Here is a 19,114-nt window from a genome sequence, read left to right on the forward strand (position 1 = left end):
TCTTTCTATTTTCCAGTATAAAAACAAGCAAAAGGGTCCCTGACGAACCGCAGCAAAAGAGAGGAAGAGCCAGAGCGAAATTTAAGATAGTTCAGAGAGCTGAAGAAAATGAAGGAACACTTGTTCAGACTTCAGAGAGCTGTGAAAGTAAAGATAGTTCAGACTTGAGAGAGCTGACAGGAAAGAGAAGTCCTACGAAGCCCTAGAAGGCTAGCCGCTAGCACGCGATGCCATAATGAAGTCGTCTATTCCTCCACACTGCCGTCGACACGTGTATACGTCCTATCCCGCCTCGATCAAACTTTATCCATCACCCACGTCTGCTCTCTGATGTGCGGACACCTTTACTGGCCCCCATTTCCTCGCTGTGGAGATGGATTCCGGTCCGGATCGGCACTGTTGCGTGTCCAGCGAGGGGCCGACTCGCCACGAACTAACGTCACATCAATCATCAATCACCCCCTCCACCACCACCACCTTCGCCAGAGCTACAGTGAGAGAGAGAGACGCAAACGGGTGGACGAGCTAGTAAATCATTGGTACAGTAATTGTGAGAGAGCGAGAGAGACTTAGGCACCGAGCAAGCAAAGCATACGATCAGACATCCCTCTGCTGGCGGCAAAAAAGTTACAAGAGAGAGAGAGAGAGCGCGAGCGAGAGAGAGAGAGAGAGAGAGAGAAAGAAAGGGAGGAGGAAGAGGAAGAAGAAGGAAGATGGGTCGGGGAAAGGTGGAGATCAGGCGGATCGAGAACAAGACAACCCGGCAGGTGACGTTCACCAAGCGCCGGAACGGGCTGCTCAAGAAGGCCTACGAGCTCTCGCTGCTCTGCGACGCCGAGGTCGCCCTCATCATCTTCTCCGGCGGCGGCCGCCTCTTCGAGTTCTCCAGCTCCTCATGGTACGTAACTAAACCAACCCTCGCTGTTCCAACTTCCAACTGGCATAGATCGTCCACCTCCAGAGTCTCGACGACTCACACGGAAATGAATTAACAAGAACACTAGCAGATGCGGCTAAAAGGAAGTCCATCCGAGTTCGAGGCTTCGAGCTGATTAATCGAATGCCCTCATTTCTTTCACTTGGTTTGGCGCAGGTTTGATGTTCAAATCGATTAGGTTTAGGTTAATTAGATCCGCGTTTTTCACTCTCTCTCCCTGTGTGTGTGTGTGTTTTTTTTTTTTTTGACCCTATCCCTTCATTTTCTTTTTTCTTCTCTTTTGGCCTCACGTGATCTATGGGTTCGTCAAGATCTGGTCAAACAAACCTCTGATTTTCTTGCCTTCAGTTCAATTAACCAAGGACATGAGAAAACATCCTTATTTTGCGCGACGAGCGAGTGTCCTTCCTTTTTTTGTGTGTGGAGTATCGCAGCTGCGGAAAGGTCAACTTAACCAGATACTGTTAAGCGTCGGATCTGTTGACCACATCCATCCAGCTGGGGTAGATTTCTGGAGTTCGCGACGGACAGCTATTCAATACATGTACACCGTATCATAATCACTCACATTACTTGCTATAATCGGCAAGAACAAGAAAGCGGTCCATGAAGTTGTTGCTTATTCGTTCCATATTTAGAGGATATTTCGCTGGCCCATGCTCTACTCATAAGATCTCTATCTCCTCCCGTATATGCTCACCAGATCCACATATTTCTCACCCAAAATGGCAAATCCAGTACACATTCACAACGCCGGCTGGGCTCATCTCATCAACAAAATTAAAGAAGAAGCGAGATGTGGGCTTTGGCTGGAACTATAAGCTAATAAGCACCTTAGGAACCTTTTATGCCACAAGTAATTCGATTTTGTTTGCTATCCTTTTGGGGGTTGACTGATGCCGGAACCTTTGTTTCTCGTACCTAAAACTCTCCTTGCTTGATTAATGAGAAGGCAAACATCTTGCATTTGCTTCAGAAAAGATACACTAGAGTTTGGCTTACTCTAGGATGTGGTGAGAAGCTGAGATCTGTAATCCATTTACTGTTCCATTAGTTACTGTTCCACTTGGTTTCTCTAACGGAAATCGGAGGGGAAACCCTCTTTTGCTAAAAAAGAAAAGTTACTGTTCCACTGAGGGCAGCAGCAGCTGGATCCCCGGAAGTTCATGTACTATCTTCACTGAGCCAAGCCCTGTGTATAACTACCCGTTGTTCCGCGCACTAACTGCCGAACCGTCAAGGATATCAATTGCACGTCATGTCGTCAAAGCAACCCAGCTTAGCTTGCATGCAATATACCGATTGAAGTAGATATATATATGAGTAGTGTTGACTCCACCACGTGCTAAACTGGGTGAACTGATGCATGCACAGTACATTAAATAATATACATGCATGCGAGATAATGTATACACGGTTAACTTTTGCTATCTCACGAGGATCTTATTACGAGGAGCAATTATGCTGTTCTACCAGATGGCGTGCGTACACTTGTGAAAAGAACATTACGTACTAGCTGGACATAAACATATATATGTATAACCTTGCTGCAGAATGTGTTAAATAGAGTCCTAAATCCCCCTGCACTAACTGGTTGAAATAGATTCAAAATCAGGATTTCTGGCTACAATTTCAAATCTAGTTCAACTTGCCACCAGCTCGATCCCCAGAAGTTCATCTAAACAATCCACGGTGGAACTTACTCGATCTGAGACAACTTTTGTGACCCTTTCTTTCAGTGTGGTGACAATTTAGAGCTTTTCACACAAGACTAATCCCAGTTCAGTTCGTATTTATGGATCTTCATTAAGTTCTATTTCATCTTTGTTTTCTTCTTCTTCAGCTTAAAGATCATTTTCTACTCTGATGACATGCTTTCTCTACTTCATAGAACAAATTATTTCTAAGGTGACATACTATAATATCATGTGTTCAGTCTAAATGTTATAAGAAGTATTGACAGATAGTAGATTTTTGGATAATGGAAGATTAGCTCTCCTTGGTTTGCACCCTTACACACAGTCATGACAAAGCATGTTGCTAAACCGGCACCCATGTGCTCCTTATTATTGACACTGCAGAGACGCGGCCCTCGCCAAGAAACACTGTAGAGACGCGGCCCTCGCGCGTCGTCCCCCGGGCGACTCGGGGGCAATCAGATCTTTCGCCGCGCTGCCTCCCCTCATCCCCCTTCCCTCCCTCGCCGCCACTGTTGCCGGCAAAGCCCGCGCGGGCGCCGGGGAAGGTGGCAGCGCGGATCTCGGTGCCCGGATCAATCCCGTCGGCCAGCGGGCCAGAGTATCGCATTGGTGGCCTGCGGATCCTTGGGCGGCGGCCCTATCGGCGAGGCGGCATTGTCCGACGAGTCGCGACGTCTGCAGGCGACGCTGGCCAGCATGCTCGGCCGCATGGGCGGCGGGTCGCTGATGGAGTCCGGTCGTGGCGATGTGCTTCGTTGCGTCAGATATGGAGGTTCCCCTTTCTCCTGTTGCCTCTCTCGTCGTCTCGGTGGTTTTCGGCTGCAGGCTCCGGTGATGGTGAGCCCTGGTGGTGTACTTTGGGTCTGGGGGGAACCTTGGCCGGTCTGGCCGGCCGGCGGCGGCGACGCCCATGGGCGCCGCTTTCCTTCATGAAGGCGCAACTGAGGGCCCAATCTACCCACCCCGATGCCCGGCCGGGTGAAAACCTTCAGTGCTCTTCGGATTTGGCGGCAGTGGCACTGTTCGCATCATCATGACCTTCCTGGAGGCGTCGTCGGGGGCACTGGGCTCGGTTGGGAGTGCAGATGAACTGCAGGTGGAGGGGATGGGACCAGTGGCAGCAGGTGGTGCTGCGAAGGAGGAGCGGCATTACATCTGACATGTTGACAACGGCGGGTCTCAGCGGCATGGAGCAGCAGGGTCTCCCTGTTGGGAGTGTGTTGATGGAAGAGCGCATGATGGTTCTGTTGTTTGGCGTCGTGGTAACGTCCACAGCAGCTAGACCGGGCAAGGTTGATGCGTCAGTACAGCTCTAAAGATGGAGTGGTTGCAGTTGGCGGTGGCGGCCTTTGAGGGTCCGCCAGACCCGGGTGTGCCTCATACCCGGCAAGTGGCTTGGTTGGGGCCTTGGGTCTCAGATGTTGGGCTTGGCTGTGAGGTCTGTTTGGTATTAGGCTCGGAATATCAGCATTCCTTCATCAACTAGATATGAGTAGCAATAGATGTTGTCTAGACGGTGACTTCAGACTTACTGTTGTATTTCTTTGTAAGGTCTTTTGTGAATAATTAATAAAGTGGTTGCATGCATCGCCCATATGAAGAGGCCGGGGGTCTTCCTCCTATTCAAACAAAATACTCGCACCCATGTTGGGGCATAAATCCTGTGATAACTTGTTGATGTCATCCATAATGACCTTTTGCCGGTTCGCTGCAACATTGAACATAACCTCATCTAGTTGATTGATAAGTAAATAGCCTGCAAAGGATTGAAAATAATCATTTATTCAAACAAATCATCATTATGGCAAAGCCAAATTGACCAACACAAAGCACTCAGACCAACCCCAAAAAAGTGATCTTAGAGCCCAAAAAATCTTATGATGCTAGTTCCAAACCCATGAGAAATACAGTTAGGGGGTTGGGGGTGTTAAATTAAAAGCCAACAAAATGAGCAATCAAATCAGATGACCAAAATGACAAGCAAGGAAAATTTGCGCGGTGTAGCTAGTAAGAAGAGCCTTGTACATTGAGTTGACCAAAAAGATGAACCTGCTGGAGCCTTGTATAGTCTAGCCTGATAAATAAGACATCTAAAGACATAGTTGGCCTCATTGAGTTGAGCATTTACAAATCGTGTATAGGCCCCACTCCCTTAATATGTGACAACAATAGGAGACTAAAACTCGACATTAGCTTGGGCATGACCCATCACCTCTCGAACAGTAATACGCTTATGTCAAGCAACTTTAAAAATATGCGAGAATTCAAATTTTAATACTCTATGGGTAAGGAAAGAAAAATCATCTTTTAATCTTGACCTCCAAGAGGCAATGGTGGACACAATGCCCCTGAAATACTTATTCTTTCCACTGACTCCAGGAGGCAAACAAAAATATGTCCTTAAACATGGGCTTGCTCCAAACCTGCTCTGCTTGGGTGATCATATGGAACCTTGAGGTAGAGGGCCCCGTCAAATATCTAGGCTAGCCCAGGAAGATTTGCTAAATTGGTTATCAAAGATCATGTGCTCAATCGTTTCTTCAGTGTGCAAATCCATATAACAGACAGTCCATGTCATGGCCAATACTGTATTGTCTTCGATTAAGCATGTTAAGGGTATTTAACCTATCATAGAGCAAGAGCAAACCAAATACCTTAAACTTTAGTACACACTTAATTAGATTTCCAGATCCATCTGTATGCCTAGTGGGCTTAAACAACTTTGAAGTAAAAGGCATAGTAGTGCCTACATAAACTCTCTTGAGCCCCAAACATAGTGCCATATATCATGCATGGCTTCCACAAGAACAACGTGGGTCATCAAGGGTTGAAGGTCATGAACCTCCGCATGGGCATATATGTATCGAAAATTGTAAGTGAAATATCTCCCCAACAGCCATAATCCCCAAGAAATCCTTGACATAGATATCCTCTGAGGAAGCAAAAGTGTAGGCCGTTGGGTGGGACATAGAGAGCATGTCGTTTAGCCATAGGTTCTTCCAAAAGAGCGCAGAAGTACCACAACAACAATCCGAGAGACGCCTTAGAAGATGGGGCTAAGATTCATAATATCTCGCCGCCAAAAGGACTCACAAGGGTCAACAACATGTGGGATTTCCACGACATGATAGGTTGACCAGATAAGGTTTGGGAGGTACATCCGGTTATAAAATTTCTGAACATATTTCATGAGGAGGGCATCACTTCCAACCTAAAGATTAATAACACCATGGACACAATGGGTTTTAGAGCGATAGGCCATATCCCGCTGCCAATGAATTGCAGTTGCCTCCTTGCTCGGTTTTCTTACATAGACTTCTCCTTCTGATTTTGACTAGGGGCTCTAGAATTTTTGGAGGAAGCTCAAGGGCGCATAGAGAAAAGATTGGTAGGGAAGTAATGACGCGCTTGGATGGGACAATTTTCCACCGTAGGAGATCATAGACAATGTTGCTAAAAGTTTTTTCTCTACACGGCCAACTAAGGGCATAAAATCTTGAATTGTGGGGCAAGTGGTTCTGCAAGGAAGGCCAAGGTATGTGAAAGGTGCCACAGTACGATACAAACAAAGATCTTAGATACAGACAGACACACCAAGGCAACCTTAGTGTTGATTGGAATGATTGATGACTTATGGAAGTTGATACTAAGCCCAATTGAAATAGCATAGTAAGTCAAAATGTGTTAAACCAAACAACTTGAAGAGGGCCATGCCCGGAGGACCAAAATCATATCATCAATATATTGAATCATAGGGTAATCTATTTAATCCGAGCAACTTCTAGGGTCGCCAAGTCTGAACAGCACCATCGCTTCACAATCGTCAAAGTAGAGAGCCCAGTCCCCTCTTGCCTAGGCTTGAGGGAACTGTATGGCCAGACAATCTGGACCACACAAGCGTGAGAGCGCGCCGACCTGAGGAAGAATCCAACCCATCCTAGAGCTATGCCGCTACTGAAGATAAACTGAGCCCCATCAGGAACCAACCGAGCTTGTCGCTGCACAACCTACAACCCACTGCCCAGGACGGAGCCTCCAAGGAGAGAACAACGTTTAGCACCGTTGTCTCCCAATCATAGGGATTTGGTGTTTTCACCTGGGGCACAGAGGAAGGAGAGAGCATGGGAAGCTGTACCTGAATGTCATGGCCAAGGGGTAGAATGGCACCTAAAATGCCATCAACATTGTGTTCGCCATCGTCGGCCAAGGGTTTTCGTCAGACAAAGTGATAATGACCCGACTAGATGCGAGTCATTCGTCAGCCCGATCTTTCACGGTACTAGCAGCAACAACAAGAAATTCCGGTCTAGCAAAGATACAAGACCGTAATATCAAAAACTGGCGTCGAGCAGACGGAATCAACTCCACGCGTAGCAGCGACAAAATCCGTCACGGATCAGCAAAAGCAAACACGATATTTGGTATCCCCAGACATGAGATGTTTTCTGACTATTATTCAACTCACGACAAAACAAAACTTGACCCTTTACACGGCCAGATCGGCCAGTATTTAAGGAGCACGCAGGCTCTAGTTCCTAAACCGAATCTAACCTTCCGTACTCCACGTAACAAACCATATCTCTTTTCCTAGTCAAACCTGAAACCCAAGTACTAGTAGGACTCTCTCTTATCTCAACTAATTAATCTCACCTAATTAACTATTCGGCCAACCGATCACCTAAAAAAACTTGGACTACGTACTAGTGCTAGATGGAGCCCATACAAAAAATATTCAGTACGGAACTTTCTATGCAACACACGGAGTTCTGAACGTTGGTCTGACTTCATCTGGTTTTGCTTCTGGTGATGGTATTTTAAGTGCAATTGTACCCACCATTAAAATATTAGAATTTGTAGCTGGATCAATCTTTGCAAATGCAGTAGTGGACACATCATCCCCTCCCCCTTGAAACAAAACCGTCATCGGTTTTGCTGTAGATTTGATAACCTCCTTTTTCAGAAAAACATTTGCACCCACCCTGATTTCTCCAGCAGACATCGACCGTAGCACACGTCATCTTCCAGCATCCCAAAAGGAGTATGTGTTGGACCGGCCTTCATGTGTGGCACGGCGGTCATATTGCCATGGCCTCCCAACAATAACTGGCATGCATCCATTGGCAAAACATCACAAATCACTGTATCGGCATACTCACCAACCGAAAAACTTAGTCGGACCTTCTGAGTAACTTTCAATTTGCCCGATTGATATAACCATTCAATACAGTGTGGTTGTGGATGCTTCCAAGTAGGCAATGCTAAAGCATCTACCAAGTCCTTGCTCACCGCATTGGTGTAGCTTCCTCCATCTATGATCAACTTGCAATTAATGTTATTGATTTTGCATTGAGTTTGAAAAATATTCCAACGCTGTCCCTTATCTTCAATTCGATCCTCTTGCACTCGCTGCACCATCAATGACGGGTATGATTCCGCAGCTTCAAAACTCGCGGTCACCTTTTCAACTTCTTCAGCCTTTTCACTAGAAGTGTCAGAAACTGCCTCTTCGTCACTAGCGGACGCATATCCATCTCTTGTGAGCAACACTCTTTTCTCATTAGGACATTCACGCCTCATATGCCCTCTTCCTCCACACTTGAAACACTCTATCTTACTGGTATGTGTGGTGGACTGTGCACTAGAATTAAACTTCGACAGTCCTGATTTTGAAGCATCTTTTTGCACGGAACCATGGGAGTGATTTGACACGGCTGTCCTCGAGCTAGGACCTACATCCTCACTCTTATGCTGCGAGCGCCGCCATGTGTTCAAAGTGGTACTGGGAACTGTGCTAACTTGGCGTCGCTTAATCTGTTGTTCCGCACGCACAGCTTGGTGCACAAGATCTTGTATGTTGTAGTAGACCACCATCTCAACACGATCCTGCACCTCAATATTTAGCCCATTAAAGAAACGTGCCATGGTCGCCTCCGGATCCTCCGTTGTCCCTGTACGTATCATAAGCAATTCCATCTCCTTGTAATATTCATCAACACTCATATTACCTTGAGAGAGCCGCTGCAACTTGTTGTACATATCTCTTTTATAGTGCTCAGGAACAAAACGTCGCCTCATGAATTCTTTCATACCTCGCCAAGTCGTCGGGCGATGTCTTGAACGACAAATTTGATTCCACCAAATTAGCGCGTAACCGGTGAACTCAATTCCAGCAAGTTGAACTTTCTTCTCCTCGCTATAATGATGGGCATCAAAAATTTGATCAACACGCATCTCCCATTCCAAATAGCCTTCTGGTTCGCACTTGCCGAAGAACGAAGGGATTGAAATTTTTATGCGCCCAATTCCATCGTCCAAAGGCACACGCACAGCTTGACCAACTCGGTCATGCACTCCACCACGAACGGATGTTTCAAGACGAGGCTCATAGTGTCGTGGTCGTGGAGCGTACCCCGCTGCCTGGTCAACACCGTCATCAAGACCATCATCTCCAACATGAGGTGCCGCCAAACGGCGATCATGCACGCCAGCATGTCCGTCATGAGCCGGTGGTGCATAACGCAGTGGAGCAGCCGGAGCAGTCTGTGGTGGTGCAGAATTCGTTGCCGGCATATTGATGATGTCTGCCAAACCATCGAACCGAGTGATCAGGACATCTATCCTTTTGCCGAGCGCATCATGACATTGCTTGATGTAGTTGCATGTGTGGTCAAAACCATCCTGAATATTTTGAGGAATATCATCCGCGTACACTGGACGTACAATTTCCTGAAAATCAGCAGCAACCTTGTCTTGCTTGTTGACCGAGGTCGACATCTCAATCAACACAGTACCGTGAACAACCTTAGCTCTGAATACCACTTGATAATGACCCGACTAGATGCGAGTCATTCGTCGGCCCGATCTTTCACGGTACTAGCAGCAACAACAAGAAATTCCGGTCTAGCAAAGATACAAGACCGTAATATCAAAAACTGGCGTCGAGCAGACGGAATCAACTCCACGCGTAGCAGCGACAAAATCCGTCACGGATCAGCAAAAGCAAACACGATATTTGGTATCCCCAGACATGAGATGTTTTCTGACTATTATTCAACTCATGACAAAACAAAACTTGACCCTTTACACGGCCAGATCGGCCAGTATTTAAGGAGCACGCAGGCTCTAGTTCCTAAACCGACTCTAACCTTCCGTACTCCACGTAACAAACCATATCTCTTTTCCTAGTCAAACCTGAAACCCAAGTACTAGTAGGACTCTCTCTTATCTCAACTAATTAATCTCACCTAATTAACTATTCGGCCAACCGATCACCTAAAAAAACTTGGACTACGTACTAGTGCTAGATGGAGCCCATACAAAAAATATTCAGTACGGAACTTTCTGTGCAACACACGGAGTTCTGAACGTTGGTCTGACTTCATCTGGTTTTGCTTCTGGTGATGGTATTTTAAGTGCAATTGTACCCACCATTAAAATATTAGAATTTGTAGCTGGATCAATCTTTGCAAATGCAGTAGTGGACACATCACAAAGGCTCCTGGCCTAGCACCCACCAGGCTAGCCGCCAAGTCCCCCGAGAGTGGACCGCCCTGGCAGCCGCGAGGGGATCCTGTCGGCTGCCTCCGGCGGTGATGAGGGGGAAGCGGGGAAGGAGGAAGCGACACTACAACACCTAGGTCGCCCCTGAGTCGCCCTCGGGAGGATGAAGCAAGGGAGTGGGAATATGTTCTCCGCGAGAGATTAATTTTGATCCAGCCCATAAAAAAACTATTGACAAGGAGTAATGATTCTTGGACCCCTAATTTAATGTTGTGAAATGCTCATAAGCTACGTACACGTTAAAATATGTGAACAAGAAAAATGAATTAATCTTTGCAAAAGTGCGAGGTTGAAACTATTAAATGCTTACTTGCACCAGCTCCAGCTACACTACTGTACCTTTGCTATTGACCAAAAATCGTGTATGACATTGTATTTGGAAGAATGTTGTTAATACATCTAGTCTTAGGGATGGTTGTGTGCATCACAATGATGCAGAGGCTGCAGGTTTTAATCTCCTTTATGGAAAAAAGAATCTAGTCTTAGGTAGTTTAGAAAAAACCTGACATTTGGGACCCCTTGCTTTGACTAGTTGCACAGATCATAATTTACTCCCTTTCACCATAATTGCCCCGCACACAAACCAGAGACACTACTACAAAATAAACAATCTTACTTATTTTACAAATCCCGTTGTTGGTGTGTATATGTGTAATGTGCAACGAGTTAGTGATTCCAGGGGCCTTCGTGAACTGATTATGAGCTGGTTGGGATAGAGTCTCTCAGATGACCAGGAATAAGATCCATCTAGAATAGCTGGTATCTCGGTCGATTCTTGCCACCTGTGAAAGGACTAAGCATAGTTAGTTTTCCCACATGCAAAACTTCAAGGGATAGCTCTATGACAATTGGATCTGCGGATCATCTGGTGATTCTTTTTCTTCTTACCAGTAAATGTGTACATGCAAATATATGTCACTATTCATGGCAAAAATAACATTCACGTTAATATTGTGAAGCAAATTAACTGTACATTGATATTCGGTAGGACATCAGTTACGCCTTAATTACATGGTTAGCAGACATTGGTATTTGGTATTATACTAACTTCATGTTAAACATGTTGAGCGGTCATCATTCGAGCAATCTAGATAACTGGATTGACATGAATTGTTGGTCCAGATTAACTGGATCTGCCCTTCTCGGCATGTTTATGCTTCATCCTTATTTGGGGGCGGAAAAGCCTAGTCATATATTAAATATCACAAGTCCTTACAAAAATATTACATAAAAATAGAATTACATCCAAATTCTTAGGGGTGTCAAAACCTTCGTCCTTCCGAATCTACCAACGACACAACATGAGCAAAGCTCGATGCCTTCTGGGTCTCCGCCTCTGCGGAGCTAACTTATTTAAACCTAGGAGCTTTTATAAGCAACTGGGGAGTCGTCGATGTAGACCAGAAGATATCGATGGCCACAATATGTGTAGCAAATAGCCGCCCCTGAGAACAAGACGTCGAAAAGAGCTTGTAGATACTCCAAGACCACAAACGTTTACCGAAACCAAAGGGATCCACCGGAGACCAAAGCCGGCCGGTGGATACCAAAGCCTACCGGATCCAAGAATATTTGTGGAAGACACAGCTCCACACGCCCTCCATTGGAGCCAAGTGAAGGGGAATGTGCTATGCAACAACATATGGTGACTAGCAGGCATTATATGATACTAGGATCACATCTCAGTCAGTAAGTGTTGCGCACATACTAATATTCTCTTTTTTTTACATTTTCCAATGCTTCTGGATATTATAAATGTATTCACTTTTCTATATTTTTCGCATGTCAAGAAATATAAATTGATTCCTTTGCTTTCATATGTCAACAGCATGTACAAAATACTTGAGAGATACCGCACCTGCAACTACAACTCACCAGAAGCAACCCCTCCAGCAGAAAATGAAGTAAGCATCTCAAAATCTTAATACCTTCCTGAATATAAAGAGGTTAGGGCATCTCTAGTAGACCTCCTAAACTAAAACTAGCAAAAGTACTCACTATCCCACTTTACCAACTACTTAAGGAAATCACTATTCTGCAACAGATCCCCTATCCTATTATTTTTTGCTTTCCAAAATTTTCAAACTTACCAAACATAAAAATAAATAAAACTTGAATAATGAAGTGCACACAATCTAAATGCATAAATTTTTTGATCTTCTCAAACATAAACCATCCAAATTCAAACAAAACATACGGTCCAACTAAACTAAGAATTCAAATAAACATGATTAAAGCACAAGAATCAAGTGCTATGAAGGCGCCAATGATGCTCAATAAGATCTTCATGAAGTCAGTTATGAGCTGAATGGTTCTCGATCTGTTGGTGTGCATGGATGAAGGCTTGGATCCTATTTGGGTTATGCTCTGGCTGCAATGGGTGGGCATTGAACAGTTGCCAAAAGTCCTCCGGGTCTTCTCTCTCATCCTCGATGATAGTGTGGTGCAAGATAATACATGATGCCATTATCTTCCATAGGGTCTCGGGCTTCCAATGCTCAGCAGGGTCACAAACAATCCCAAATCATTGTTGAAGCACACTAAATGCTCTCTCAGCATCCTTTCCAGCAGATTCTTGACAAGTTGCAAAGTGGGATCTCTTTGTTACCTTTTGGTTTGTGGATAGTATACACAATTGTGGCCCATGGAGGATGGATGTGATCGGCAAGGTAGTAACCCATGTTGTACACATTGTGATCGACAACATAGTGCAAGTTGGACTGCCACCATCAACAAGCCTTTCAAAAAGAGAAGATCAATGGAGGACATTGCGATCATTGGTGAGAGCCAAGCATATCAATGTATGGATGCCAAATCCAAAGATCGTGCGATGCAGCTGCCTCAAGAATGATGGTTGGATCGAAGCAATGCCCTCGATATTGACCTTGCCATGCAACATGACAATTCTTTCGAGTCCAATGCATGCAATCAATGGATCCAAGCATACCTGGGCAACCACTCTCTTCATTTTCTACCATAAGCCTTTGAGTATATTCTTCATTACCTAGGAACCCTCAAGGCCTCTGGTCCATAGATCTCAACAACAGATGTACAGAATCGTCTCACACACTCGAGGATAGATCTTCACCAAGCGAACATAGACATGGATGGCATCGTCGGGCATCCATAAGCAAGAACTTGCACGATTGCTATTATCTTCAACAGTGGACTTGCACTTTCTACCCTGTTGCATTCCTTCTCAATACAACCAAGGATCATGTCTCTCCACAGCCTTCTCAATGGTGTTGAAGAGAGTCGACGCATCCTAAATAGGCGCCGAAAATAGTATAGGGGTTAAACTGCATTCGACGCAAAGTAATCCCTGACATGACCATCATGACCCATGACTTGGTCTCAAAGAAACAGCCCTCGACCTAACTGGGAACCAAGGACTGTTTGAGTTTGCAAGTGTCAGTTAGGTCATGATAGCAGAGGAGACCATCTAAAATGGAGAAATGTAACGGTTCTATTTGAGACGTTTTTTTATGCAATATGTAAACAAATGCGTAGGGGGAATTTGACAAATACCATATGTGCAGCGGCGGTCCTAGCGACAGCTCCGACGACGGACCTTTGACTTGCGCATCAAGGCAGCGGAGGAGACCGACGCTGCGTAGCTGGGCAGGCACGTGGTTGTTCAGCGAGGAGGTAGCAAACGACGCCAGGAATGAAGGTTGCGTCGGCAACCTGATCGGACGGCTTCTTTTTTAGCTCCGGCAGCAGCTGCCGGCGCTGGCTTGGGGTCGACCTTCCTACCACATCGCCGTGGTCGGCCGGTCCGATTCCGGAAGAAATCCGACTTTCGCGGTGCCCTTGCGGAGCTGCAGCGATGGCGAGCTCAACAGCGACGGAAATGACTATTTTGGCGGCCTGCACTCACAGGAAGCTGCGGGAAAAGTCAGCAGGGCTGCAGGATGGCGCCGGTCGATTCCGCCAGCAGGGAGTCAACGGCAATGACTGTGGCGGCGGCGGCGAGGGTCGGGTAGGCGCAGCGAGGTGGGTACACGGGCGAGCAAATATAGTCAGTAATCGCTAGTGCCCACTATATTCGGTCAGAATAGCTGTGTGTGTGAATAACCATTACATTCAGGTGATTGTTTTTTTTAGCCGCACACCGTAGAACTGAACAATTGTTCTACGGTTAATTTTCATTCCTATAAACAGTATGTTACAAAGGGGTAAGGAAGAAAACAGAGAAAAGCTAAGCAAAATGCCCTACGGGTAAACATAGTCACAGCTTAACCAACTCCAGTTTTTGGAAACATATTCAGGTGATTGTCCAAGGCTAGGTCCTTAACATTGCACCCTCTTGCAGTCTGTTGTTGTTTTCAATCTTTCCCAGCTTCCATTTGGTGGGGCAACATTTTGTTTGAACTCTCTTGTTTGTTTGGCCAACATGGTCTGTTGTCATGTACGTTTAGCTTCTCGTTTCCACGGCAAGTATTGTGTCACTTGAACTGACATGTACCATGCTTCCTTTTTTGTTTTTGAAACTAGATAAATTACCAAGAATATCTGAAGTTCAAGACCAGACTTGAATATCTTCAAAGTTCACAAAGGTAGTTTCTAGAGATTGGGTTGAAAAGTTACTTGCTGTATATACATTGCAATGTTTCTCCACCTTATCAGTCCTCGTTCTCGTGCCGTAGAAATATTCTCGGTGAGGATCTGGGCCCACTTACCATGAGGGAGCTTGAGCAAATTGAGAACCAAATAGACATATCTCTCAAGCATATCAGGACAAGAAAGGTAGAGAATTTGAAATTTCCATGTATATTACATAGGCTCAGGTTCAGCAACTTCAGATATTTTTCTACTCCCTTTGTCCCATAATATAAGAGCGTTGACCGCTGCACCATGGGCACGCTCTGGCTCAAGGTCCCTCTATAACAAACCATCATCTTTTTATTAATTTTTTCTTATACCGTTTTCGGATTTTCTTTTGAAATGCTACCTCATTTTATGCTAGATTCTGTTTTTTTTTATGCTCAAAGTTCTCCCGTGGTTGTTTCTCATTTAAAACATTTTAAAAAACGCTCTTATATTATGGGACGGAGGGAGTATTATACAGATACTGCATCAGTTGAAGATGATGCATGTATTAGTTTCGAATTGTCTTAGTGAAAACCTGTTAACTTCAGAGCATCTAAATGATGTTGTATCCATTATTGTTAGTATGCAGCTGAACTCTTAAGGCATTTTTTATAGCATTAGCTGAAACATCACAGTTCTGTCGCTGGTTTTGCCTTGCTTTATGACAAAGCATACATTTTTTGCAGAATAAAGTATTACTTGATGAGTTATATGACCTGAAAAGTAAGGTAATGATGAATCATGAACTTCAGATAATCCTGACCCTATATTGCATGCTCCTTCTGTTAATATATAATGGCAAAATGATGTTCTACAGGAGCAAGAATTGCTGGATCAAAACAAAGACCTGAGGAAGAAGGTACTATCATCACTGAGCTTAGAACTTACGCTTTCTGTCTTTATATCAAATTTTGAACCTTCACTTTGTTGCCAACACAAATTGCATACCTTTGCTGGACGAAGTTTGTAAACTACACGGCATACAAACTATATTCATTCTGATAAAAAAAACGAGTTCAGTGTGGGCAATAAAATTTCTCATGACTGTTTTCTTGGGAGTGCCAGTTGCATGACATCAGCTGTGCCGAGAATGCGCTCCATATGTCATGGCAAGATGGAGGGCACGGTAGCTCCAGTGGGCATGCCATCAAGACTACTTATCCGGGACTGCTGCAACGCCCGGAACATGATTCCTCCATGCAAATTGGGTATATCTTTCTGCATGGCCATCGGTTTAACCCACCGAATCTCTGCTAAGCATAAACTATTTTTTCTTCCGATTTGTAATTGTTCAGAACATGAGTGTTCGATCCGTCCAAAATTGAAGTGATTTCTTTTGCTGTGTGAAGGTACCATCAGCTGAACAACGAAGACATGGCTCCACAGCGCCTTGATGGACACCTTGGATCTTTTGCAGGTTGGATATGATTAAGTTCAGACGATGAGCCAGGCATGATTCAACACGTATTGTATGCCCAATCTGGAGTCCAGGAACTCTGGATATTATTGTTGTAGTGCACACTGGTTTATATACTGAGACTGCCGCTCATTGCACTTCCCTGAAGAATAAAAACAGGCGATTCATTCGAGTCGAGTACGTAACTCTTGTAATGGTCTATTGATCCACAGACATGGGACGTCACCTGGTCTGGCGTTGCCTCCCGTGTATGTAGCTAGTGTGCTTGGACTTGAGTGTCACTTGTTATACTGTGTGCTGGACTTGTAGTGATTAATAGGTAGCATTTTTTTCTAAAAAAGGAGGTTAAACCCCTGGCCTCTGCATCAATCGATGCATGCAGCCATCTTTATTAATTATTTCACAAAGGTCTAACAAGAACATACATTAATTCACCCGAAACCATCACTCACACCTACAAACTCAATAATGTGGAGTGCTCTCACTCCCTATATCTAAAACCGGTGTCGTCGTCGATCCATCCACATAACGTATCGGGACCAACAACTGATGCAGCCTACCGAAAATGCACACCACATGCATACGTTTTAAAAGCCGTCATCATCATCGGACCACTGACCCATCTTCAGAAAAGATATCTGCATCATCCTTGCCATTCCAGACATCCATCGACACCACCATGGTGCCCAACGGCGCCACCGCCCTGCGCTTGTCCGTCCAGACGCGAAGACTCAGATCCGTCATGCGTAGCACCTGCCAACCAGGCATGACTCAGCGTAGTACCTGTCGGTCAGGCATGACTTGTCAGCTCCACCGAAGCTCCGTGCAAGACGAAGCCGCTTCACCTCCTGCCTCTGTCTTCCAACGCTGCTCCACAAATGATGCTCCCAAGAGAGAAACGACATCGTAGTACCGCCATTGTTCGGACTGGAAGACCAGATCCTAGGGTTTCCCCCGAAGCAGCACGAGTGGGTCGACAACAGTTACACGACGATGCCTTCATCAAGGTAACGGCGCAAAAGGCCGCCATCGCCCGTCAACGGCTCGGTTTTCACCAGCAACTATGTCTGCCCAACTCGTGGCCGGGACTAGATGACGAATCTCGAGATCCGACCACCCAGCCGCAGGCCGGCCACCTCTGACGGAAGAGATGACCACCACCGCCGGCTGCACCGGTCAGAACAGATCTAACCGAAGGTGCCGGCCGCCGACGTGACCATCAAGCCCTCCATGCCGCCGCCGCCACCCAAACAGGGCAGGTCGCCGCGCCCGCAGCCCGCGCCGCCCCCGACGCCGTCGCGCCACAGCCATCGTCGTCGCCAACACTGACACCATAGCCGTCATTAGGACGCCGGCCAGCCGCCACACCGCCGTAGTCCAGATCTGGGCCGTCATGAACCAAATCGGTGCCGCCGCAGTCTAGATCGGGGTCACACCCTCGAGCCAGGGCGCCCCGTGTCACCCTATGACCAGCGAGAGGGAGGAGTGCCTCCTCCGCCGCCGCCGCACGCACAGGCTATGCCCCGCCGCCCACCGGCGGTGACGGAGGGGAGGGAGAGGAAGGAGCGATGACCCGGCGGCTAGAGTTGGAGCCCCTCGGTCTCCGGGGGGGGGGGGGGGGGGAGGGGGCGACGGAGGGGAGGGAATATGTATGGATCAAAATACTTGTGCTAAGCAGAGTGGCACACGTTTCTATCTGTTTAGCGTTTCTTCGACTGACCGACAATGTGTGTCAATGTGAGTCATTTGCAAATTTTTTGGGTGCAGATTTATCGGTAACGTGGAAAAGGTCCTCTTAGTCTGTATAAGTTTAGACATTTTCCTTTTTACAGTGTCATTGGTTTCATGATTAGTGGGACGATATTTGCAAAAAAAGAAAACCTTAGAATGACTTTAGCAGGATCGCCAAAAAGGCCATGAACTGCACAGTAACCGTTAATATGATGGCTGGCGTAAAATACCACTCTAGCAGAGTCGTCATACATGTCAGGATCGCAATAAAATTTAGAGCGCCCTTCATATTTGGGCCTCTCAGCCTCCATATTTAACGTTTTGGGCCAACTTTTGGAGGGCACTCCATCCAGCAAACATTGTGGTGCGAAAGAAATTTCATGTGATCCCCTGCCTTGGGTGGGGATGTCTCGAAAATTAGGAAAAAGGATGTCCCATTGACTCTGAGTTTACGCATCACCTCGGTAGCCTCCATAAGCAAATGGAGCATGCTTCATACGCATTATCAAGGCTGCCAATATGACGACTCTGCTACAGTTGCTCATAGAGATCGATTAGTTTGCAATGCGTTGTAGCAGCTGCGTTAGTTAGGGTAAAGTTCTCATTGATTTTTTTGTACAAAACTACACCTTTATTAACCGATGAGGGTAACCTTGCGGGTTCTCTTATGGTGGCCCCGTAGTTCAACGCGTGGCGAGCAAGGAAACATCATGGCGCGTGCATATAATATTTTTGATGTTACATTTGCTAGTTTTCTCTTTGCTTTTTCTTGTTTTACATAACACTCAGCTCGTGTACCTGTATTTGGAGTACTGATTGTGCTACATGTGAAGTACGAGTTATGTAATGTGCAGAGAACAAGTTGTGGTACGCGTGGAGTATTAGTTGTGCTAGTGCGCAGTATGAGCTATGATATGCATGCAGTACAGGTTGCGCCGTGTGTGAAGTATAGGTTGCAGTATGCATGGAGTACGATTACATCATGTGTGGAGTATAAGTTGCACAACGCCACCACGGGTGAAATACAAGTTGTAACTGCAGGGGAATGTGCTACGCGTCAAAAATTTAATTACCTTACACATTCTCACCTAGGAATACTATGAAGGTGCAGATAATTATCAACTCACCAACTAGAACGTAGAGTAAGCAGAGTAATGTCAGTGAAGATTCGTCAAT

General features: G+C 45.8%; 1 protein-coding gene across 2 annotated transcripts; it reads left to right on the plus strand.

Moving 5' to 3' along the window:
* Window positions 1-432: 432 nt before the first annotated feature.
* Window positions 433-16,563, plus strand: LOC123084854 (MADS-box transcription factor 1). 2 transcript variants are annotated; one of them, XM_044506384.1, is made up of 8 exons: window positions 446-898; window positions 12,026-12,101; window positions 14,695-14,756; window positions 14,847-14,946; window positions 15,477-15,518; window positions 15,608-15,649; window positions 15,856-15,998; window positions 16,140-16,563. In XM_044506384.1, the coding sequence occupies exons 1-8, from the start codon at window positions 714-716 to the stop codon at window positions 16,216-16,218; spliced, it is 729 nt and encodes a 242-aa protein (XP_044362319.1). In that variant the 5' UTR covers window positions 446-713; the 3' UTR covers window positions 16,219-16,563. The 2 variants fall into 2 exon arrangements, with proteins under 2 accessions (XP_044362320.1, XP_044362319.1); XM_044506385.1 differs by lacking the exons at window positions 14,695-14,756; window positions 14,847-14,946 and having other exon boundaries at window positions 433-898.
* The last annotated feature ends 2,551 nt before the right edge of the window (window positions 16,564-19,114 follow it).

Source organism: Triticum aestivum, chromosome 4A (assembly GCF_018294505.1).
Source record: "Triticum aestivum cultivar Chinese Spring chromosome 4A, IWGSC CS RefSeq v2.1, whole genome shotgun sequence".
Classification (NCBI taxonomy): Eukaryota; Viridiplantae; Streptophyta; class Magnoliopsida; order Poales; family Poaceae; genus Triticum; species Triticum aestivum.